At 40.2% G+C, this 25,382-nt stretch overlaps 2 protein-coding genes across 6 annotated transcripts; one reads left to right on the forward strand and one right to left on the reverse strand.

Annotated features, from left to right (window-relative positions):
* Window positions 1-1,251: 1,251 nt before the first annotated feature.
* zdhhc3a (zDHHC palmitoyltransferase 3a) lies at window positions 1,252-23,327 on the forward strand. 5 transcript variants are annotated; one of them, XR_015101073.1, is made up of 9 exons: window positions 1,252-1,442; window positions 1,893-2,016; window positions 2,400-2,805; window positions 4,232-4,356; window positions 5,040-5,136; window positions 5,854-5,935; window positions 8,313-8,443; window positions 10,448-10,557; window positions 13,962-14,095. XR_015101073.1 is itself a non-coding variant. In XM_086112613.1 (8 exons), the coding sequence occupies exons 3-8, from the start codon at window positions 2,470-2,472 to the stop codon at window positions 23,303-23,305; spliced, it is 885 nt and encodes a 294-aa protein (XP_085968739.1). In that variant the 5' UTR covers window positions 1,252-1,442; window positions 1,893-2,016; window positions 2,400-2,469; the 3' UTR covers window positions 23,306-23,327. The 5 variants fall into 5 exon arrangements, 4 of the variants coding, with proteins under 4 accessions (XP_085968739.1, XP_085968737.1, XP_085968738.1 ...); XM_086112613.1 differs by lacking the exons at window positions 10,448-10,557; window positions 13,962-14,095 and adding an exon at window positions 23,192-23,327; XM_086112611.1 differs by lacking the exons at window positions 10,448-10,557; window positions 13,962-14,095 and adding an exon at window positions 19,955-23,136.
* LOC147203469 (transmembrane protein 42-like) lies at window positions 21,110-25,382 on the reverse strand. Its single transcript, XM_086112616.1, has 3 exons — window positions 25,145-25,382; window positions 24,791-24,937; window positions 21,110-24,113 (listed from the first exon to the last, which is right to left on the reverse strand). The coding sequence occupies exons 1-3, from the start codon at window positions 25,313-25,315 to the stop codon at window positions 23,973-23,975; spliced, it is 459 nt and encodes a 152-aa protein (XP_085968742.1). The 5' UTR covers window positions 25,316-25,382; the 3' UTR covers window positions 21,110-23,972.

A 25,382-nucleotide genomic window follows, 5' to 3' on the forward strand; every position in this document is an offset into this window, starting at 1 on the left:
ACGGGAGCCACCCTGAACCGGTTGCCAGCCAATCTAATTGTACACTTGGTACAAACAATTGAGGTTCGTTTTTGTCTGCCGGCCAACTATAAATCAACAAGGATCATTGGCATGTATCAGATCGCACCTCTTGAGATCAACCTCATCACCCTGGCATTGATGTTTATCAAGTCAACTCATGTCTGGGTAGCGATGGGAACATCATTTGCTGTCATTTCCATGCAGATTGGCTTCTTTGCAGGCAAGCACAGAGAAGATGAGTACCAAGATGACTGAAAGCAACACTTGAGGAAAAATCTCTTAGCTAATCAGGCTAGTCCAGTATTCCGCCTCCAAGCAGGCATCAGAGTAAATGCATCAGCGGTCCCCCAACAGCCAAAGCTAGGTTCTCAGTCCTACAACAAAAAAGGACGAGCCACCATTTCCAGCGTTTGGAGCACTTGTATAAATAGTTGTTTTGTTTTTGCCTTTGGAAGTGTATGAAATCCTATTTCTTCTACTAAATAAAAAGACTTGGTCTTGGTTTCACTTTTTTTTAAAAATCACTGCTTCTCAAAACAGTCTAATTGTTAAATAAATTAAAACGGAGGAAAAATGCTTTTTGTGCCCATTTTCGTCAAACACAAAAGTGCGAGGACGAGAGATAATGTCCAATAATGGCACTAATTGCCAAGAAACTAGAATGCAAAAGATGTGCACCAAATTCATATCGAATTACTCACTTTAATCTAACTTTGACCAATCAGATGCAACTTTAAATGCGCATCGCCATTCAATAGGAAAACAGTATCTCGGGGCATTACTAACACCGAATAACTTACTTAGATCAGAAAACATTCAATTTTTTTCAGCATGAAAAAAAAATCATTGTTGGATAAATGTGTAATTTCTTTAGGTACATGTTAAATGTCGAAATATCAGTGATATTGGAAAATGCAGCACCCATATTGCAACTTTATACAATATAATGCAGTCTTACTTTAAAATTATTAGTTGTGACGAATGAAATCTTTCAGTATCATTTCAATATCGTGGTTGTGGTACCATTACATAAAAGTGAGAGTTGCCATATATATATATATATATATATATATATATATATATATATATATATATATTTTTTTTTTCAGCTTTTTGTGGTATTAATGGGTGAGCTGGCAAACCTGGTCCACACTCCATTCCTGTAAGTGGCGGTAATGCACCTAAAGGGTTCTTGCCAACCACCTTAAAACCACGAGAAGAAGAATCGAAACGCGACAACCAGGTTTTCCTGCGTTAGCAGCAAACAAGGAATGGTCCAAGCGATGTTCTCTCTTTAGATGGGAGGAAAATAAACTAAAATTAAGTCAGCCAACGTAATATGAGAGCAGGCAGATATTCTCGGGCGTCCGTTGCTTTTCATCTGAAGCCAACACAACGGACCTAAATTTGTGAACGAGAATGTAAGTACTCTCGCTCCTTAGCGTTAGCAGGCAAAACATCAACATCAACCTACAGGTGATATCGGATTCGTTTATTTTGCTGGACTGGTACTAGGTGATCTTTTGTGGCTAGCATCCCTACGAAATATATTGCAGGCAGGTTGTGTATGTCTTGAAATAGCAATTCAATTGCATGACTCTTTAAAGGCGACTGGGAATAACGCAACTATAAATGATTACGATTTGTGATTATTATTACTTCAGGTCATTTTGGCCGTACATGTGGTGTCTGGTGTTACTCGGTGACGTTGAGAAAGAGAATTTTGATTTCACTTTTCAATTGCAAGTGAGGTTTCACCTTTTCGTGACCGAATACAATTGTAAATGCTGAAGCCCCAGAGATGTCCCTGTTTACCCTTTTCTAGTGTGATTTCGGTTATACAAAGAAATGTTTTTGACTCCACTTTACAGACGACAGTGACAAGGGCAGGTTTTAACTCCGACTGCCGCCGAAAGCAGGCCGCCCCAAGGCGGTGCCACGGCCATCCGACTGCGTTACGCCGAAGGAGAAACCTCGGCTGCGGCTCTCATTCACGTGAGTGCGCTCGTGAAAATTTGTATCCCAAGTTTCAATATTCAAAATAAATATTGATTTTAGAGTTGCGGAGACTTCAGTTTGTTCTACGTTAGTGCATTTTTGCCGAATGGAACTGATAAAAGTGACGTCATTTTCTCCAATATTGGGCTGACAATTATAGGGCAGATAAATATATCGTGTATCCCTTATACATATATATATATATATATATATATATATATATATTTATTTGGATTGGACAGTTTTCACACTGGATGAGGCTAAGACCCGTTTTTAAAATTTGAGACGAAGATGACGTCAAGACATTCTAAAAATGTCACTGTTCAAAGCCAAACCTTCTATGACCAATGAGTGAAGTTGACCCTCTCCCTCCTTCCCAGCATGTGGTGACCTTTGCTGGGGCCGAAAGGTGCAGGGGGACCAGCAGCAGCTTTCAAGCATCGATGAAGCATGAAGAGCCCAGTGCACAGATGCAGGGACGTAGAGCAGAGCCGTGGGCAAGCTTGGGCACGAACCACTTTATTTCAGACGGAGCATCGCATTCCCATCTCCAAGGACGTCATCACTTCCTCGTCGGCATCTGCCATGTGGTTCATTAAGGACGCCTGTGGCATCATTTGCGCTCTCATTACATGGCTGCTGGTTTTGTATGCAGAGTTTGTGGTGCTGTTTGTAATGCTGCTGCCCTCAAAGAATCTGACGTACAGCATTGTCAATGGGTCTCTATTCAATGCTCTGGCCTTTCTTGCCCTTGCCTCGCACCTCAGAGCCATGTGCACTGATCCTGTAAGTGACATACTCAGATAATTGAATTGTGTTGTGTCGTAATGGTGATTTCCAGAAATTGTGGACCCAGCTGCAGATAGTTGTAGATGCCATCCCCTTGTTAATAGCCAGGTGTGACTTCTGTAATTGGCTCTAAGTACTTTTACAGTGACTGATACTACCATGTGTCAGGTTACATGGCATCTGTATTGTTCCCGTTTATAGTAGAGTTTAAAAAGAATGTGCTCATATCCACCCGAATAACAGTACCGGTAGTTTAATTCCATATCATCAGCCGGTCCGTGTTCAGGAGTGAAAATATAATTGATACTTTTACTGTCTGTGATAGCCCTGACTGGCAGGATGAGAAGTAGCTCATTTGAGTCAGGACCGCCCCTCAAAGCATTCTGATTTCAGCATGGTACTAAACAATGTAAAAATGTATCTTTTGTAAATGACAGAAGCATGCTACAGACATGTGAGAAAGGCGACAAATAAAGTTTCGAGTCACTTGTTTGAAAAATAGGTGGGGAAAAGTCTCAAAATATAGTAGGGCTGTCACAAAAGCTTTTGCAATAGATTAGCTCATCGATTATTCCTTCAATTCATCGACTCACAGTCGATCACTGTTTAGCCATGTCGACGCGCTTTGAGGCAAGCTACTCTAAGTTTTGCTAGAGAAGACTGAACTCGCATTAGACAAGTTTTACTGTGCAGAACGATTTAGTTAAAGATCATACTTTGCTCCTCGTTTAAGTAGTGATCAGATTAACTGGTGTGGCTTTAGCCTCTTCAGTGTGAGCTAAACTAGTTCACAAGAGCCCTCGAGGCATTCAAGTAAACAGCCACTCACACAAGCGTCATTTGCAAAATGAATACAACATAGTGTGGAGTCTGCATGGTGTCCATGAAATTTGGGTACATTGGGGGGGGGGGGGGGGGCTTTTCATCCCCTTAAGAGTACCAAACTGATTCGTTCTTCTTTAAACAGAGATGTCTTCATTCTGTTGTTCTATTCAACTATTGCTCATGTTACTTTAATAAGCTAACAAAACTTCTTGCAATCCAGTGGTGGGGTGGCCATTGGGAATTTCATGAAAAAAGAGTCATTTTCCCAAAAGGCCGGTGTATTTATGTCACGGCCGCTAGCTGCCATTTGTCTGCCAGCCCGCTCCCTGCCAAAACATGACAGCTGACAAGCATGGTGGCATCTCGACCGAAATCTAAGCAGTTATATCTATCATAACGAATTAACAGTTTTAAGGCATGCATTTTTTGTCGACCAATTTTTGCGGTTGACACAACAGAGTTTGTCGACTTTATTTCCCGGCCCTAAAATATAGTGACAATGTAGTTAGTTTGGCAACACTGTCCTTTTGTGAACTAGCTCCACACAACCCACCTGTTGAGATCTGAACTGATCTAAAAGATATCTTGTTTCCTACAGGGGGCAGTGCCCAAAGGCAATGCAACAAAGGAATACATAGAAAGTCTTCAGCTGAAACCAGGACAGGTGGTCTACAAATGTCCCAAGTGCTGTAGCATCAAGCCTGATCGAGCACACCACTGCAGGTAAAGGACAGAGATGGGCACTTTACCCGAGCTTGCTGGTCTGTCCTCCATCCCTGACCTGGGCACCCTTCTGTCACTCTCTTCCATCCCTGTCTGTACTCATCTTTTTAAAGCGGGTTCATCCTTACATTTCACCAGTCTGTCCCTCTCGCCCCCATAAAAAAAGGTTTCATAATTCATCAACATTATTTAAAGCTCATTAGCTGTGTTCGGCTCCCTGCTGCTTCTCCTCCTCAAACTACCCCTAGGTGGGGTGCCCCAATAGAGAGTGTTCCCCTTGAGGAAGACCATCTTGTCAAAGCTGGCACTGGCCAGAGCGGGCCTTATTGGCCAGAGGATGTCGCCCTCTCCACAGCAGCGGAGCTTGGGAGTGGGGTGTTGTATTTAATAAATAAGCCCACCCATGCCTCCCTGTGCTCTGCAGTACCTGCCGTTGGGTGACCAGTGTCACATTTGAAGCGTTCCAAGGCAATTTTTTTTACTTTGCCCATTTTGCCCGAGTAGGTTGAAATGAACTTTTGGCCACCTTGCGTCGGTGTCGAAAACATATGTAGTACATCCACAAATGCGCATGAATAAGCAGACACAAGCGAATAAAAAAAGAAGAAAAAAAAACCACACACACATATGGTGTGCATCTCTGAAGGTACTTTCTCACATACATCTCTGATGGATTCTCCTAGTGTTTGCAAACGCTGCATACGGAAGATGGATCACCACTGCCCCTGGGTCAACAACTGTGTTGGAGAGAACAATCAAAAGTACTTTGTCCTGTTCACTGTAAGTTGGCAATTATGGCATGTCAGATTCATGCTATATTGTAGTTTGACAGTCCTGCTCTTTTCCCTCTGCAATGATGCAATGCTCTAGCCGGGGCGTCAAACTCATTTTTGTCACCGGCCACATTGTAGTTCTGGTTTCCCTTCGAGGGCCATTATGACGGTGAATTTGGTGAAACCATATAAACGTTTAATCACCTCCACGTATTGCATACACAACGCACGCAAGTTGACGGATAACTAGTTTTAAAATCAGAAGTAAAAAAAAAAGACTTGTTTAAACATTATTTACATGACTGTAATGAGGGTTTTACTAATGAGAAAATGCTTGCAATATCATGTCATTTTGAATTACATATGACAATTTAAAATTTTGGTTCAGACTTTAGCAAGCATCATGGAACTTGACATGCATGATTTGCTTTCGCAGGCCATATAAAATTATGTGGCGGGCCAGATCTGGCCCGCGTGCCTCGACTTTGACACCTGTTCTACAGTATATGTACCAGGGCTGTGCAATCTGGACAAAATTTCAGACCTTGATATTTTTTTTTCCAGATATCTGTAACGATCTGATATTACTCTGGGTTCAGTGAAAACCAATCTTTATTTTTTCAGCAAGTTCAAGGGGGGCTAATAATTTCACAAGGAACTGTATATGACAAATGTTATTCTAGACTCACACTAGTTCCTTAAATCTGGTTTTCTTTTTATTCAGATGTACATTGCACTTGTCTCTCTCCACGCTCTATTCATGGTGGTTTTCCATTTTCTCTACTGCTTTGAAGATGATTGGACAAGTAAGTATGGCTTCTTGTGTATATTCACAGTAATGGTGTTTCTGTATCCATATGTATCTTTACAACCTGATCCTGAAAAGTTCAATTGTAAAAGGAAAACCTTTTTTACCTGATGCCTGTAAGTAGGCTTTACATGATCAGGGTTTTTGGAGTCGATCAGCGAATTTGAAAATTCCAATACTCAATCACCAATGACATCAGAAGATATAACAATAAATGTATTTAAAGTACTTGTGTGTTTACCCTACAATCGACCCCGACCATGGCGAAAATACAATGGGTTCAATAAATCCCAAAAATTATTTTTAAAAAAAGGGCTGCTCAACATTAAATATAACATGTAATCATTTACATGTTTACAACATCCCTTTGTCTGACAAATGAAAAAAAATGCATGAACATCGCCAGTCATTCAGGTGGCTGGGGCTTTTGCTAAAACTATTGCTATCTTGGTTCAACAGTTGTCAACAATTCTTACTCTACACAGACCGCAATGATTATTTTGTCCTACATTGTTTGTCCACCTTTTACCGGGCAGATCAGTGTAAAGTCTGCTTGAAACTGATACCTAGATTTACAAGTACCCCAATTTAGGAGTTTTTGAGTTACAAGCAATCAATCAATCACTTGCTTGTTTTTGTTTTGTTTTTTGTTTGTTGTTGTTGTTTTTTTGTGCTGTGAGCCAAAATTTGTGTCACTGATAATCTTCAGATATCTCGCTGCTCAAGTGAAGTGAAAGAAATGGAGGCACTGTTAATGCCCTTGCATGTGGGCAAGGAGAGCCACGTATTTTTGTAGATTTATGAAATTCTGATAATGCTTTAAGTGTTTTGAAGGTTTAGGAAGTGCTTCTGGACAAATAGTAGTGTTGTACTTGAACGAGTTCAATGAACGAAAGAAAGTTCATAAATTTGTTCACATTGTGGTCCAACGTAAACTGAATGTAGTATATTTTTGCTTTGTGAACGCTTCTACAAACAAGATCATTCGGGAGCAATGAACTGTTTATGAAGGGCAGTTCAATTTTGGTTCAAGAGTGCCAGGTTTTCTTTTGTTACACTACAAGGAGAAAACTCGACGAAACACATTGTCATTCAAGTTTGTCATCCGTGGAGTCACCAGTTTGAGAGAGCCAACTCCCGTTTTTCATGGAAATCACTCATTGGCAGTATTGCCGCATATGAAGAATTTGGGGTTTAAAAAAAACAAAAACTGGAATTTCATTTTTTTTTTATCCCGCCAACCCCCCCCACCCCACCCCTTTTTTAATGCAATTGAACTGCAAGTGTCCACTGTATGTATTAAAAGCTGTGAAAGCCCTTATTACTTCAGTGACTTGCTATTAAATTGACGTACAGTATAAACAAAATCAATGATGACACCCAATTAAGATAACGTGAAGCATTTTTCTCTGACCATTGGTGACCCATTTATCTGGATGTGTTTGGCCACTCCATATTTTTTCAATTCAGTGCATGTCTTGGTTATGGCTGGACCATTCTACACGTTAATTTTATACTGGTAAAGTAATTTTCTATATTTGAATGAATGCTCTTGGCTGTGCTGTATAAGAAACAGCCTCAGGCATTTCAAGGTTATGTGTCAAAATTATTGATTTGGAATGGCCCATAACCATAATGTGCTCTACTCTGACTAAAGGCCATGCTCCAGATCAAGATAAACTGCATGCATAGTGATGCCCCCATCATGCTCTACCAAGAATTTGAAATTCTTGGAGTTAAGCACACGATTGTTTATATACAGTATATATATAATTATTTTGCATAGCCAACTGAGTCAGGCAGGTCACATTAAAGGTGCACAAAGTTTTAATTGATTTGTCTCAATCTCATTTTTTCCCATCACAAAAAGCTGGCATTTGAACGGGGTGTTTGGACATTAAATGTCCAATGTAGCACATGACAAACGTTGACATCTTGTACAGATTCCATTTGATCAACATCTTTATTACCAGTTATCCTTATTTTGATCCATACATTTAAAAATTGAATGTGAGGTTGCAAATTTCATCACATTTCCAAATCCCTTCCTGATAGCATAAACCAGATGGACCGTCAGGAGCAACCATGTGCTGTTTGTAAGTTTCACAGCAGAATCATAGCATGCAATCTGCAATTGTGTTTTCGTTTTGTATGAACTCAAACAAAATTACCAAGCACTTCTTGAGGCTAAACGAAACACAGCTTTTTTTTTCTTCCTGATTAGTGGTTCCGTTATTCGGAAGCAAATATCTGGTTGTGGAACTATCGCATCTGTAGAAGATCCCCAGACAGAGAGACCATTCTAGAGTCGAGTAGAACCTCATATAAGCCTCTTGTCCCTCGTGCTTTTCTTCCTCCATATCCTCATTTCCCAGAGTGCAGTTCCTTCTCTCCACCAGCAACAGTAATCCTCCTCATACTCCTGTGCTTTGAGGGCCTCCTCTTCCTCATCTTCACCTCTGTGATGTTTGGTACCCAAGTCCACTCCATCTGTACTGATGAAACTGTAAGTAACCCATCTAGTTATAAGTTATGCTTTACCCCCGCCCCCCCACTACATCTCTCCTTAATTGCTAGCCCAATGTCATTTCTCTCTGCTGCTTGAAATGTGACCAATTCACCAGCAAACTAATCCTCAACCCCTGTCACAAGAGACTCAATATAAATAATTCTTGGATATTGATGTACCCTAAATGACATTATTGTATTTAAATGGCAATGTTGCTCATTTAAGTGGTTGATTGTAAGAATGTTTTTTTTTTTTTTTTGTCATTAACTTGTCCATATTTTCTCAAAGAGAACTACTTTTCAACACTCAAGCGTGACTGTTCCCTCATGAAAGAATTCCCTTGCTTTTTGTAATTTGTGCTAAAAAAAATCCCTATTTTGAATAATAATTATCTACTTGAATAAATAAACACACCATCTCAAGAAAACTTCTAAATTTTTCCAATCAGGAGGGGGGGGAAAACTATTATACAATTTCCATTTCCAACTGGGAAGCATAGCACCTATAAAACACAAGTATTTTAGCACTAAAACTGCTGTTTTCTGTTCATTATTGAATTTAAAAAAATGTTTTAACATGTCTGTACTTACTGTACTTAGTCTATGAAAAAACACTGGTAATCGTTCTAAAGGAAATGTGAGCACGACGACCAGCCACAAGAAGTTCAGGACGATAGTCTGTTTGATCAACTTTGCACCTTTTATATATACTTTATTAATATGATGGCAAAAGTTTCATGAGAACATCTGTTCTAAAAGTAGAGGTGCCCTATTGTATTAAAGGAATTATTATTTGAATGTTATTATTTTAAGGTTGCCGCACATACAATCTTTAACCGCTCGAATTGTCTTTAACCACTTGACTTGTACCAGTTAGCTAATAGCAACACAATCTAAGCTATTCACACCCCGAGTGGAAAATTGCACTTACTGGAAGGAGCATTGTCACCCCTTTACTCAAAGAAGTGCTAAAAATAAAATAAAATGAAGTGGCGAGACCAAAAAATGCCAATTACTTTCTTCATTTAACTGAAGTCAGAATGCTTTTCTTTCTTTTTATGCCCATGACAACTAAGAGAGCTGATGGTAATCTTTCCATTACCATCAGATCAGATGGTGCCTTGTGATGCAAAACAATCATCAGGTCTCTTTGGATAATAAGAGAAAGTGTTTAATTAGGAGTGTTACACTTTTCCACTTTGAACACATCTTTCTTCCTCCTCGTTGAGCCACTTACCGGTAATCAGATTCTGACGGCATGATAACCGTAAACAGAAATATCATGATTTCATGGTGTTGCAGTTACAGCTCTGAAATGTCAAATGCATTATTAATTATATTAAAACCTATACATATAACTATATTCATCATCATAGCAATAATTAATAGGAAATATATTCATTTGAAATGGTTGTGTAATGAACAAATACCTTTCTCCTTTAAAAACAATCTATTTTATTTTTAAACATCCATCCATCTTTTAATCTGCTTATCCACACGAGGGTCACAGGTATGCTGGAGCCTATGCCAGCTGTCCTCAGGGTACACCCTGAAATGGTTGCCAGCCTATTGCAGGCCACACATAGACAAACAACCATTTGCGCTCACGCTCACACTCACACCTAGGGACAATTTAGAGTGTTTCATTAACCTGCCATGCATGCTTTTGGAATGTGGGAGGAAATTGGAGTGCCTGAAGACAACCCACGCAGGCACGAGGAAAACATGCAAACTCCACACAGGGAGGCCGGAGCCGGAAGTGAGCAAAAACCTGAAGCTAAACAATGGCAAATACTTCAATTATTTCTCTAAAAAAAAGTTTCAAATTAAATTAAAATAAATGTAGTATGTATGAGATGAGCACCACAAGAAGAAACTTTTTTTCTGAAAAAAAATTCAATTGTGATTAAATGCAGCTTATAAAATTATTTTGTAATTGTTATATTCGATTTTAACGTCATATGTAATATATAAAATAAATAATTTCGATTTTTCGTCACAGGTCCACCAATGTAGTTCCTGCGATACACAACAACCGTGAGAATATCTGTGGGCGAGTTAAACACGTGAAGATGCATGCAGCAATCCCATTGGACAGACACTTTGGCCAAGGTTAGCCAAGCAGTAGTCTGCCATACACATAAATGACTTGAAGCGAATGGCCACCATTTTTTTTGGAGAGGTCGAAGGTACCGTATTCTCCACACTAAAAGGCACACTGGATTATGAGGCGCACCTTCAATGAATGGCCTATTTTGTAATTTTTTTCACATATTGGACGCACCGTATCATAAGACGCAATCTACAATGCATCCACTAGATAGAGCTACACTCAATGAAAGGCCAACAGAACGATCAGATGTCAGTCAAACTTATTTAATAAAGCAGCGACACAGTTCACTGAACCAACATTGACTCATTAATGTTGAACTCTCTTGCCGCTGCTCTATTTTCGTGTTCAACTGTGTAACCCGATCGCCTTCAGTTTGAACTCTGCGTTGTAAGCATGTCTCCAGCAAGGAGCCATTTTGGGGGTCGACCAACATATTACCGTAATAACCATACACAATGTGCATCGGATTTTAAGGCGCGCTGTGAGATTTTAAGAAAATGGTAGGCTTTTAGCTGTGCCTTTTAGTGCGGATAATACGGTAACTTGTACTCATCTCATGCTATCTGAATACATTTGGTTTTAACATATTTATGCAAGTTTTCCTTTTACTGATCCGTGTATAGAATGTTTTGGCTGGCTTTGTACGCAGTGTTTGCCCTCTTCAAAAAAAAAATATATTTTTTTTTTGCATAGTTTATCCTCTGAATGTTTAAACTCATCAAACCAAAGTAAACAGAAAATACAGTTTTTAAATGGTGATTTGAGTTAAGGGCGGAAAAATATATTCTCAAAACTACTTGACCCTGTGTGAAAAAGTGCTTCCCCCCCCCCCCCGACCCCTCCTTGTTAAATCAGTCATTTACTGTGGCCAATCACATGTTTTTTAGTTCACTTGTGACCATAGCCACAGCCTGATGAAAATAATGGTTCGTCTTACTTTTGCGAAACACATCTGAATGATTTCCAAGACGTGGGAGATGAATCTATGGATTGACAAAAGCAAAATGTAGCCTTTTGGAAAGTGTGTCTCATTGCATCGGGCGTAAATGTAACACAGCATTTCAGAAAAATAACATCATACCAAGAATCAAAACACAATGGTGGTAATGTGTGTGGCCTGGGATTATTTATGAAGTTTGCATACCACCGGAACACTTTAAATCTCCATAGACATGAAGATGAATTAGATACAAAATGCCTCGTTGAGCAACCCTCAGTGGTTAGTGTGTGTGTGTGTGTGTGTGCGCGCATTTACAGTATATCATCGCTTCTGTTTCAAAATTTAAGTAAACTCTCATCTTTTCTTTCTTTTGTAACACTCTCTGGAGTAGATTTAACGTGACAAACACTTTGATTAACCACACGCTGCTTGTAACGGTTGAATTTCCAAGTCTGCCTTATGCACAAGCGTCATCCACATTGTTTTGATTAGTGATGGTCTGATTCGTGGCCGATATTTATCAGTCGGTATTCGTGAGGAAGTATGTGATCTGTGAACGCGACCAAAGCCTTCAATTGCTGATCGATCACCCTCTGTATCTCATCACTCTTGTATGGAGGTGATAAAACTTGCCCGATGTATTTCTGTTACTCTACTATTTCATTCAGCTATCATGACAAAATAAGTACACAACATATTATTTCCTCTGTATCCCATTACTTTTGACCAGCAATGCACAAGGCATCGCGAACGAAGGGGAGGTAACATCATCACCGGCAGAGGACTAGCAGTAGCATCTAGCTTCGTTCAACTCAGCTCAAAAATTGGAAGAAACCTTGAATGGCCGCGACGAGTAATCTCAATAGTCAGTCTTGTATTCCTTTATTTATTTCCGTATTTACGGTGTAGCAGAGCGCCATGGATATGGTGTCACGTCAGATCTCTTCTTTTTCAAGGTTACGTTGGTGCCACTCAGTGTTCAAAAACTACAGTTGAAAAGTTACTTGAAGCACTCTTCTTATTTTTCTTCTATAATTTTTTTATTTTGCATAATGAATGAAATTAATAATTTCATACTCTGTATTGGTGACAGGAATTTGACCCCCTTTGAATCCAAATGAAATTCCATTCTGATCTGCCCTGTGATGAGTATGTTCGTTCCATTTGGTAGTTTGGTTTCATTCCAATCGGAATACAAGGCTTTTAGTAAACGAGAGTAGTGATTATATTTGTGTCTAATCCGTACAGGACGTTTGCAAACAGCTGCGTTTACATGAGGAAAATAACATTTGCTCCGACAGGCCAACGGTGTAACTGAATCATAATTTGTGCATTTTCTGCAATGTCTATTTGAACCAGTGTCCTGTTTTTGAAGAATAAAGGAGTAGAAATGCAACAAATGTTTTTTTATTTAATTAATCAATTAATTGGAACAAATCGACAGATGAATCGATTATTTCAGAAAAATCAGGAGTTGTAGCTCTAAGATTGAGAATTTTACACCAAATCCACGTGATCGGTACCAGCCGATCACATTCATGGATGATCAATATCGGCAGCTTAAAACTTTGATCAGAACACCCTTAGTTTTGATACACAATGAATCATTATTATCGAAAAGAGAACCGATGCTGACACCTGTTGGCCATAGGTTTTCATTTTATTTATTTATTTTTTATTACTTTCCCATCTTAATAAGCCTTTTCTCCACCCCTTCCCATAAAAGGTAAAAAGACGGAGTTGACGGCAAATCACGTCAACAGCGCGTCTCATTAGATGCCTGTTGACAGGCATTGCCGTCGTCAACAGCATTCAAAGAGTTAAGTGAGTACACTTTTCACAAAAGACTGGCCGGAGCAGTGTTGAAGTGGGGAATACAGTATACACTTATTAACAGCAAAGTATCAGGCACATTAATAAGTGTCTGGAAAGAAACCAGAAAAATATGCTACATTAGGGCGTACGTCAATCCATTTTATTGTTTATTAAAACCCCTGCTTTGGGTCCTAGCAATTAACCAGCAAAATTATAAAGTTATTCCTCGACTGAATTAATTGACTAGCAAAGCTGCTCCTCAAAGAAAAAAAAAAAAACGTCTTTTCAGCCTCGCAACGGTCAGCACACTAGATACGTTCCATGTTGTCAGGGTTTAGTATCCAGACGTCACCTTCCAATCGTTCAGGTGTCATTTGTGTTTGTTAATAGCGAGAGCCTTCCGAATAATAATGTGACCATATTGCTGCAATGTTTTTCATCCACACACTATTATTTTTTTTCCACATAGAAGAACTCTCCACATCAGGCATTGGCCTGTCAGTTTTCTAGGTTTTACTGTAGCATATCACTTGGTAAATATCTGCAATTGTAAAGAAAGCTACCACAATTTCAAATAAATGACACTTTGTGATTGCTGACTGGGCCAGAGAGCGCACCAACTGAAGTTTGGTTATCTTTTGTTTTTAGGGCATAGAGCAGTTGAAAAAGGAAGAGCGAAGATGGGCTAAAAAAACTAAATGGATGAACTTGAGGGCGGTGTTTGGACACCCTTTCTCCTTACTCTGGTTTAGCCCGTTCTCCACCCCTGACCACGGGAAGGCCGAGACGTACCAATATGTGGTGTGAAAGGAAAGAAGGAAAGATCAGTCCTCGACTGATTGGGCCGATCCGTGCCCCACTTAAGCCGCTCTGACGGACGGTAGTGACTGCGGACACCTTCACATCTGCTCTGCGTGCTTACTCCATGCTTAATACTTGTTTACGCCTTACCTTCCAACACTGTTTATTCGTGACTCGATTTGCATTCACTGCGATAATTTTTTCTCCAAGTTGCTTCTCTTAAAAGGCAATTTGATGATAAAACAGATGCCCCCCCTTGTTACCTCGAAACCGATGTCGGGACCATCTTAAACCAAGGACCACTGTACTGGGCTTGTACAAACTAGTCGACCAGTCGACTCCCCAATGATGTTTAGAGATTGACGTGGCCAAGTCACTAAGCGTGTTTTTGCCCTGCTTGACGGGGAGGCACAACCGTTTGCAGCAGCAGGTGCGTGCGCTGAGTAGAACGAGTCGGTTATCTTCATTTATTGAAGTTGTATTCCATTTCTGAAAGAGCAGCTTCAACTAAATAAATTCACGGTTGGTGAACATTTATGATTTCAATTGGTACAAATCTTTCAAATACCGTAAATTATATTTGGCACCTAAGCTGCTGTTTGGTAAAAGAAAAAGAAATTGGTCTAAAAGAGTGGCATTTTGTAATATGTGCAGTTATGTAAAGCGTGAAACATTCAGATTATTGTGTGGCAACAAAGCAGCCATTGGTAGGTTACAGAAGAACTTTATTATTTTTAATGTATTCACTGCAAAACTGGAACTGAATTGCGAGCGTTTTTAACCGTGACCTTTCTGAAGTGCTCCGCTGTGCTCAGAAGGAAGGAAGTGTGATAGCTTCGGGTGGCTGGATTTTTAAGATAAAGGCTTTTTTCCCAAAAGAAATCATGCACTTGCTCATGTCGGGCTCACGTTGCCACCACCCCCCGTGTACTGTTTGTGCATGCTACTTTTGAACCCCCTGTTTTCACTGTATGGCGTTTCTCTTATTGGGAGATGACTTGATATTTTCAAATACTTGTGTGACTTTTCTCTGCTTATTGTGCAGTGGAAGGATCTAAAGTGGACTTTGTTTCTGTGCTTTCTCTTACATTGCAATGCCTTGAACACCTCAACAATACACTTTTTGAATGGTTTCACACTTGCACTTGGGGTCTCTGGTCTGGATCAATGCACTTCGCATCGTTTGAATGACACGTTATATTGATTTTTTTTTTCTTTCACTTATCATCTGACCAAAGGCTGCCCAGTAAAAAAAAACATACGCGTAAAGGCACAACCTGAGTGGACAGCTTTTGTGACAGAAGTCAAACAAACTTGATTGAAGGCTCTTGTGTAAAATTCCCTGAGTGTATTCATACCAGCCGATCAGGAAGAGCTCGAAAATGTGTACAGTTTTGGGATTCTTCCCTTCACAAGCAGAGGCGGTTACGGTTTTGCCTGCGTTTGTCTGCCCCCAGTTTGACTCAGTCATGTTGTAAAAAGATACGATTCAATGTAATGCAGAAAAACCAAAGAACGAAATGATTAACAATGAAACATTTTGTTGATTCAAATCATCCATTCATTCGAACATGGGAAAAAACTATCTGATGGCTTTCCATGGAATTTGTTGTCGAAAACAGGATTTGATCACAGCATGAATTGAATGTATTCATGACTGAGATCCAGATCCAGATAATCCAAATTAGGATCACTTAATGCAGGTCATGGTTCATGATTTGTTCCTTGTCCCATACCTCACCCCTTCAAGAAAAGTTATCTGTCTATCAATGGAGTCATTTTTGTTAGCCAAGCATGTTTTGAATCGGCATAAAAACAAATGCAGGCAAAGGCGAAACCTCCGTTGCACTCTTTGGGGCATATTCTCCCATGTGCTTGAGTCGTGTGTGCGATTTTTTTTCGGCTCCCTAGATTCTCACGTCCAGGCTTAAATGTCGCACCTTCATGAAACGTACGCACTCTGGGTAGAGCGACCTTGACATCAGAGCGTGACGCTGACAAATTTGTCAGTGTGAGCATTCTCCCATACACTTAAACATCTTTTGGTCTCCAGAGGCTGTGCTCTTGAAGGCAAAATGTCATATTTCACGTTATGAGCCATCACAAACATTACAGTCATTCTAATAATGGGCTGTAAGTTTTATTGAGGGTATTTGATGAACCACGCACACACAGGTCAACTCGCAATTTGCACGGTTTCCTAAGCATTCCGTTATGAGCACAGTATTCTGATTAAATTGTTTGTGTTGGATTTATTCAAACATGAATGCAAAAAGACATTCTCCTTCAAAGTAGCTTGTCACAGCAATAACTTCTGGACCCACGATGTGATTTTTTTCATTTCATGAAGTTAATTTCACAATCAAAGAGTGTGCATTAGGTTCAAAACTGATCCCTTTGGAATTCTCGTTTCTCATGAAAACTCCACGATTTGGAAATTAGGCCAACGCTGGGACTTAACCTAATTATGCCTATTTGGTGGTTGCACACATATTCCCAGGTTACTCATGGTGAGTGTGGCAGAAATTTAGATGGGAAAAATTGACTTGAGTGCGAACGGGAGAATATGTCCTATAATGAATGACATGGGGAACACACAGTTAAACATTCCAGGTTTTTCTTTGGTTTACTTTCTGTGGGGGCTCTAATTGGTATTCTTTGGGTCTGCCAAACTCTGCTGTAAAGTGTGCTTTATTCCCTTGTTCTGTTTACGCTCAATCATATAAATGTGATAACGAGTGAAGGCATGGTATTGACGAAGGCTACAATAGTATCCATTGTGAAACATAGCTGGTATGATGTTAATTATTGCTGAAAATGTTGAGTCTCAATATTGTTTGGGTTCCATTTCATTGTTCAACGTCCTGAAGTAATTTCAGCACATGCAGGGAATAAACTACTCGGTTGCAATGCAAACATTATTTCCAGACTTCTTTTGAACATACGGCACTTGTTTTGAATCAAAATGTGGCTACCATTTATTTTTGCGCCGCGTTTTTGACGTTCCCAACAGTTTGTTTCCGTCACTTGTCTGACACGCTTGGTTAGGTTTAGGAATTTGTCCCAGACCTCCATTCTGTTCCCACCTGATTTTGTGTTATGTGCACCGCCTCACCATCCCCTGTTCTCTCTACACTCATGCATTTACTTTGATAACTGAAGCTCTCTGAAGCAGACATCTCTTTCAGGTGGCAGAGGTAAGCTGCGACAAAGTGCACTGTTGCTGACTCGCCATGCGTGCGGTTCATCCTCAGCATGCACGTTGCACTTTAACAGTTCAACACACTTGTCACAGATGACTTTGCTTCTGGCATAATTTTTTTTGTCCCCTTTTTTCGACTATGCATGACAAGGTCAGTCAGACTTGGGCATGTTTCCAAGAGTGTAAAAGCATATCGTGGCTTGTGAGCGTTTTCAGCTCCCTTGTAGTTTTTGACCCTTTGCCATATTTCAGTCTTCAGACATAAAGATCTAAAACGTCATTCTTTTATGGAGAACCAACACTGGCACACAGTTATGAAGTGGAACAAAATTCAAATAATATTTTCAACTGTTTTTTTTCTTAGAAATTCAAAAACTCAAGTGGGTCATGCAAAATTATTTGGCCCCTCCAAGTTAATACTTCGAAGAACCACCTTTTCCTGCAATTACAGCTGCAAGTCTTTTGAGTCATGTTTTGCACATCTAGAGACTGATTTTCTTTGCCCATTCTTTCTTGCAAATCAGCTGGAGCGCAGGAAGATTAGATGGAGAGTGTTTTTTAGCAGCAGTTTTCAGATCTTTCCACAGCTTCTCAATTGGATTCAGGTCTGGACTTTAACTTGGCCATTATAATACCTGGATATTGTTAGTTTTGAACCATTCAATTGTAGATTTTGCTTTATGTTTACAGTCATTCTCTTGGTGGAAGGCAAACCTCCGTCCCTGTCTCAGGTCTTTTGTAGACCCCAGCAGGTTTTCTTTCAAAATGGCCCTGTATTTGGCCTCACCACTTTTTAACTATCTTCCCTGTCCCTGCTGAAGAAAAGCAGGTCCAGACCACAATGCTGCCACCACTGTGTTAGACAGCGGGCCCGGTGGACGCGTTCAGGGTTATGTGCAGTGTTACTTTTACGCCAAACATAACATTTTTTTTTTCTTTTTGCATTTTGTCCAGAAAGCTCAATTGTTGGTCTCATCTGAGGAGAGCACCTCCTTTCACATGCTTGGTGTGTCTCCCAGGTGGCTTGGCAAACTTCAAACGGAACATTTTATGGTTGTCTTTGAGAAATGGCTCTCTTCTTGCCAATCTTCCATGAAGGGCAGATTTGTACAGTCTGCAAACAGATGCCCCTCACCTTAGCACTGGATCTGCGCAGTTCATCCAGAGTGCTCATGGGCCTCTTGGCTGCATCTCTGATCAGTGCTCTCCTTGTCTGGGCTGAAAGTTTAGAAGGACGAGCCTAGGTTGGCAGTGATCTGCTACTCTCTCCATTTCAACATGATTACTTGAACAGTGCTCTGCGAGATATTTCAAGCTTGTGAAATCTTTTTATGTCCTCATCATGCCTTAAACTTCTTCACAACAGTATCTCGGACCTGCCTGGTGCGTTCCTTGGTCTTCATGATGCAATTTGCATTTTAAACAGACTGATTATCACTGAGCAGGTGCATTTGTACTGAGATTGATTATTTATCATAATCACTTATTTAGGTCAACATTGGATCATTCCTAAATCTTCAGGTAACATCTGGAGTGAGTTGGCTGCACTGACAGTAAAGGGGCCAAATAATGTTGCACGCCTCACTTTTCGGTTTTTTTATTTCTAAAAAAAACCTGAAAAGTAAAAAATGTATGAATTTCATTCCACTTCATGATTGTGGCCTACTTGGTGTTTATTGTTGAGAAAAAAAATCTAATTTAAAGCTTTGTATTTGAAACCTGAAATGTGGCAAAAGTTCAAATAGTTTCATGGGCTAAATACTTTCGCAAGCCACTGTATTTACTCAATCCATCAATTCTTAATACAATACTCAACTGCCAGATGTAGATGTGATGTAGTTTTTGCTCTCCCATTACTGAAGAAACTATGTCTCCTACATTGACGCGTCTCTCAATGGGTTAACTGCAAGTCAGAAACCTCCCCGTCAAGTCAAGTCCCATTTATTTATACAGTCCTTCATCACAAACAGTCTCAAAGGGCTTCACATGCCCACGGTTGACAAGTATTCACGACATCCCCTGACTTTAACCCCCAGGAAGGCAAGGAGCAAAAAAAAAAAACTTAAAAAAAAAATTGTGCTCTTAGTTTGAACCTTCTTCCTCTTTTTCTTAAGCACCAGCATGATGCTCAGAAATGGACAGGCCTGTTCAGACAATGATTCAAGTAACTCTCAACAGCCATCCATCCATTTTCAATATCATTTTATTCGTGGAGTCAATCACAGCTGACTTGGGACGATAAATGGGGCACACCAAACGGCAATCGGAGAGCCACAATTGGCCACACTCATGTTCACACCTGTGGACAAATGAGATTTCAGTTCAGCTAAGGTGCATGTTTTGGGAATGTAGGAGGAACCCAGAGATCCCAAACACGCAGGCACCACTCGGGCAGGCCGTCGCCATGTTTCGAACCCTGAACCACACTACTTGAAGTCAGTCATTTGAATTAGTGCAAACAAACTGAAATGAGTATTGTATTGAGACTTAATCATTCTGTAGATCTTTTTTTTCCCCTTCCATAACCCCAAAGAGCAAATAACTGTCCCACTTTGAGTCCTACTTGTAGAATAATAAATAGCAACCCTTGCATGTTGATACCAAACCTCAGCTCAGACCGTAACTCCGTCTTCTGCAGGGAATCGAACGCTTGAAGGGGGAGACGGGGAAGTGGGAGAAGGCGCCGTGCTGGGAGGCCATGAAGATGGCGTTCGGTGGCCCGTTCTCCCTGACCTGGTGCAGTCCCTTCTCTGGGATGAGCTGCAAGAAGAGCCCCTCAGAGCTTGACACCCTTCCGCACGGAGACATTATCGAGGAGGATGTCATTGAGATCCCACTCAACTAGGACTGTCTGCGAACAGACATGTGCTGGGCTACCGTATTTTCTCGACCATACGACACACCGTGTTAAAAGGCGTAGTGTCAGTTACGGGTGCTATTTCTGTATTTCACACATACACAAGGCGCATTGCATTATTGAACGCTGGCATGGTAAAACGTACGCTATCTTAAAAAATATGGTAGCATGCACGCACGCTAGCATATGTGCCTTTTTTAAAAAGGCAGCGGGAGCAAAACGTTAGTTCAGTTGTACTCTAGTGAAGTATTTGACAATGTACTCACGTAATTTCTTGGATCAATCCTCATCCACAAATCCATCAAAGTGCTCATCTTCTGTGTCCAAAATGAACAGCCGGGTCAAGTTCTCCATCAAGCAGGCTAGGTTCCCTCACGTCATTGTCAGAATCGGTCCCGTTGCCATGCGGCTCCTCAGAAATGATGCCGGCTTTAGCGAAAGCTCAAACAAAAGCGCAAGCATCCACAATACATTCACAAATTGTGGCGCTGCCTCGCAGTTTTAGTAAAGCTGTGTTTGCCGTCGCTCCCACGCCGCTGGCAAATTCACTTTGACTCCGGCTGGAAACTTTGTTTTGCTTAAGAATCATCATAGGTGGCCATTTCTGTCCATTACCCTGGCAACCAAGCACAACAGTAAAAGCCGAATTCTCGCGCGACCTTGTGCGTATCGCTACAGTGCTGGTCCCCTTCCCGACAGTGTGTTTTGCCAGGATGTCGAAAGTGAGCGGCAGCTCGCGCATGTTAATGATGTGGTTGGGCTGGATGTGTTTGTCTGACATTTTTTGTGTTGCATATCAAAATGCGTAGTATGCTTGTCCCCCATCACTCGCCGAATCCCAAGCGGTTAAGCTCGTAACGTGGAGATTGTTTGAAGAACAGTCGGAAATGGAAGCCTAGTGAGGCGGGCAGGGCGGCGGAGTAAAGGTTTAAAATCTCCAAGAAAGCATCTTTTATTTAATGTGACACAGAACATTACACTTTTTACGGCAGTCAGAGCGGGAGATGACAAGCCTTTCCTTGTAATCCACCGGAAATTGCTCCGCCACGGTCGTCCTTGGCCGGATGAATAGATGGTGCAGTTTCATAAAACAAAAGCATGTTTTAGTTGTTCTTGAATTCTCTCGCAACTGCTCTATTCCCATGGTTCTCTGCATAACCGATCACTTGCAGTTTAAACATTTAGGGGATGTTTGCACAATGCTTGTACGGGCACCTACTGGGGGCGTGCCTTTAGCGTCCTCTTCCACATCCACCCTTCCCACTTTAACGTCTGCATGCCGTCCTCAGTTACATCCGCCTTTCCTCTATATAAGCAACGTGTCGGCACAACATCAGTCAGTCAGTCAAGCAGACCCCTCATCGAAGTCACACAACAGCATTCACAGATTTTGGAACTCTGTGCATACACAAGACGACCCACATTATTAGACGCCATACCCGTTTTGGAGACAATTTAAAACTATGCGCGTCTTATGGTCAGGAAAATACAGTACACTTTATTACATACAATACTGAAAATTGTACTTAAATATGCTTGTATTTTATGGCTGTAATATCCATGAAAAAGCATTTGACCCCTTCCTCTTTTCAGATGTTTGGGAATTTAATCTCACCAAGACAACCAAAATTAATCCAAATATAGAAATAGAATTACATTTTATATTTATTCGGATTGTGAGATTTTAAAATTGGTTTCATGAGCTGAAACCAGAAAAGGGGGTAAGTACTTCTTTACATTGGACATTAAAAATGCTTCTCTGTGAGTATCTGTCTTCAGCGGCAACAGCACATAAAGTAAAGACAGTTTTGTAGTGCCCATGTCTATTTCAGTGCCAGATTATTTTCGCTCCAAAAATTAAATCAAAACTATGGAGCACATTCACATGTTAAAATGACAGCTTTAAAAGCATGCCCGCTGGCATGCAATCATGAGAATGCAGCCATTGGCAAAGCTACCTTGGATCTACTCTAATGTCTCAGACCACATTTCTGTTAGGCCGAGCCTTCATCCTAACGTGCATCCTACGTTTTGTTCCGTTCAGTGTATGATGTGGTACAGTAGTGAGCTAAATTTTGGCAGTAAAAAAAGCAATTAGGCTCCAAGCCCTGCTGCAAATAGTGAAAATCTGTGAGTGTAATTGATGCCCCACTAAAAAGGTTTATCACTGCCTCTAGGTAAAACAAAGCACTACTTTTGCCTAAACGAAACTCAAACCACTTCAGCATAGTTCCTTGGCACAGCCGTACTTTTGTTGTGTTCCAATTAATGTTGCGTTGTACTAACTTGCTTCTGTTTTCATGTTTTGTTACACTGATTCTATACTGTTGAAAGAAAGAAAGTATGACCACACTTAGATAAAAACTATAGTAATCGTTTCTTTGCATTTTTGCACAGGCAAATAACCTGCAGTCGAAAAGATTCTCTTTTCCACAGAGTTGCAAAAACACCAAAGATAATGTTATTCATGTACACTCACTGGAAAAGCCGCATCAAGCTCATTGTCTTGACTGGCAGCCTTGTGTTCCTGCCATTTACGAAAGAACGGGACTTACCCAGTTTTCTGTTTTAGAAGATGCATTTTCAGTGTATACAAGGGAAGATAACGCCATCACAAGTTTAGAAATGTTTGTTTTTTATGAAGAGTGTCGCGTACTGCCTATTCCAAAGTAGATGTTATATTCAAGAATGTTCCAATAGAACTTAAGGGTGTTACTGTGCTTTCTGTCAATTACTCCCAATTGGCTTTACACGAGTAGCATCTGAGTGACAAAGCAGACCCAGGCGAAAGCCAACAGTAGCACTAATGCACTGAGCTCAAGCTTCTGTCATCACCACTGTGCCTTATCTTTCCTGACCTGTGTGAACGATTTCGTCCGATGTTTAACCATAATTATCGATCATGCTGTGTGTTGAGGTGGCAGCATGAGAGCTTTTAACTCATTAAACGGGTGCTAAAAATCTGTTTGATGTGATTATTGTGGTCTTCATTTTTTTTCTTTCATTGATTCATCTCAGGTATGCCAAGAACTACGGAAGGGTGGACCTGCCATTGTGGAGTACAAATATATTCCTTCTACTAATTCAACGACTGAAGTTGTTGCTGTGAAAGATATGTTAATGTTCAACTGAGTGATGGTTGAAAACATTTGATCTTATTAACCCCCGGGTTTAAAATAATCTTAATGCAGTTTCTGAAAGTATTTTAAAAAAAATTAAGTGTATAGTAAGCCATTAAACATGTCAACGTTTCACAAGTTTCCTATTGCTCAGGAAAAAAAAATACACCCAGATACAAGTTACAAAGTACTTCATTTTACATGGTCCTCAAAACTTTTCATTTACATATGAACTAAGTATAACGTTATAATGTTCAAGTTAGTTTTGTTTTTTACAAGCATACTCATATTTCCAATGAGTAATACATTTTATCGAGAATAAAACCCAAATTTAACTCTCTCTTTCCCACATACATACATATCTGCATTCACTTTGTCCCAAACAATTTGCAAAAAAAATACATAGGTAGCTTTGTTTGATGCTATTCAAGTGTGCTGTGATGTTTTTTTTATTCAGTTCGGCAATTAAATCAGATTTGTCAAATTAACAAAATATACCTAAAACTAAATATGAATTAGATATTATTTTCTTTAAATATTTATGAATTTAAATTGCCTCTAGCAGAATTAATGACAGAGACACAAGATTTATAAAAGACTCAATCTTTGGTTGCTATTTCCTATTTACCCAACTCATGACGAGTGACAGTAAAAAAATATATAAATATAGAGTAATACAACTATTCCGTTTTGGCGTCGTCCTGTGGCAGGTCCTGGGGTGTGGATCCATGAAGCACCAGCAGCCCACACAGCGTTAGAGAGATGCCCACCCACCACAGAACTGATTGACTCTCTCCAAAAATAAGCCTCCCCAGTATGGCCTAAATGCGCAGACAAATAAGAGGGAAATTAGAATGTATTGTCATTCACTGACTGTTTTACTTACATCAAATTTAGAGGTACTTAAGTTACTAGAGTTACAGTATATCCAATCTGTAAGTGGATCCCAAAGAGGAGGAGACAGTACCAATCATTCTAATGATTCTTTATTTCTAATTAATCAGTTAATCCTCTTGTTTCTTGCTTTATGTTGAGAGGGAAGAATTTTCATCTGCGCTGTATGTTACACATACAGCATATTTGACAATAATGTTGTATGCAATCCAATCCAAAAAATATAATTAATTATTTTGTTAAAATTCCGAATACTCCAATTGTGATTTCGTACACTTTCTGATGGTGCCTCTCTTTTATTAATTTGGTCCACACTTAAAAGTAAAACAACTGTGAGGCCTCAAGGTCTCCCGTTCATTTCTATTCTTGAAAACTGATGAAAGGACAATCTACTGTTTTGAGTTTGAGTTCTTCGAAATGTTATGACATCCTTAATTCTTAACATCCATTCATACATTTACCGAACCACTTAATATTGACATTTTTTTAAAAGACAATTTTGTTCCTTTTCTCCGAAGCTATTTTCAGTGACAGTGGTCTTGCTGATTAAACAAAGAATTGTTGTACTTATATACTGTAGTTAATAATGATTGGGACGGCTTACCGACGAGATAAAGTTGCCCCCAGTAGTGGTGGCAGTGGCCCTGGCAGTAGAAGAGCTGTAGCGAAGAGCTTTGGAGAAGAAGGTCCACATGACAGCATTGCAGAGGAACATCAGGCCGACACACAGCAGCCGCAGGGGGATGTCCAGCTGCAAACATGATTATTCGATATATGGGACGTTGCCGCGGCAACAACGAAACTGAAAGTATGAGGCTATCACCAGGAAGCATGTGCAAACTTTTGGTGCCCAAGACTGTTTTGCTTACTCTTGCTGTCTCATTACCCCAACGGTGCAGTTTACAAAAGACGGTACAGCACAACACATATTCAAGGACGTGCTCAAAGTTCGTCTTACCCAGAGGCAGACGGTAATTTCGTCGTCATCGTTTTTCGCACCGGACGTGCTGCTTAGTCCAGCTTGACACATTTCCTTCAGGTAGTCTGCACCGAGAGTTAGTTTAGCCGATAAGGAGGCGGCAGAACCCAAACAACCAGCCAACAATGCGTAAATAGAACCCGAAATCATGCCTAAAGCAGGTGGAGCGCTTTATTACAGTTATCTTGTTTATTTAAGTGACAGAAAATGTGTCAAA

Source organism: Hippocampus guttulatus, chromosome 6 (assembly GCF_054856545.1).
Source record: "Hippocampus guttulatus isolate MCC_2025c chromosome 6, RoL_Hgut_1.0, whole genome shotgun sequence".
Lineage (NCBI taxonomy): Eukaryota > Metazoa > Chordata > Actinopteri > Syngnathiformes > Syngnathidae > Hippocampus > Hippocampus guttulatus.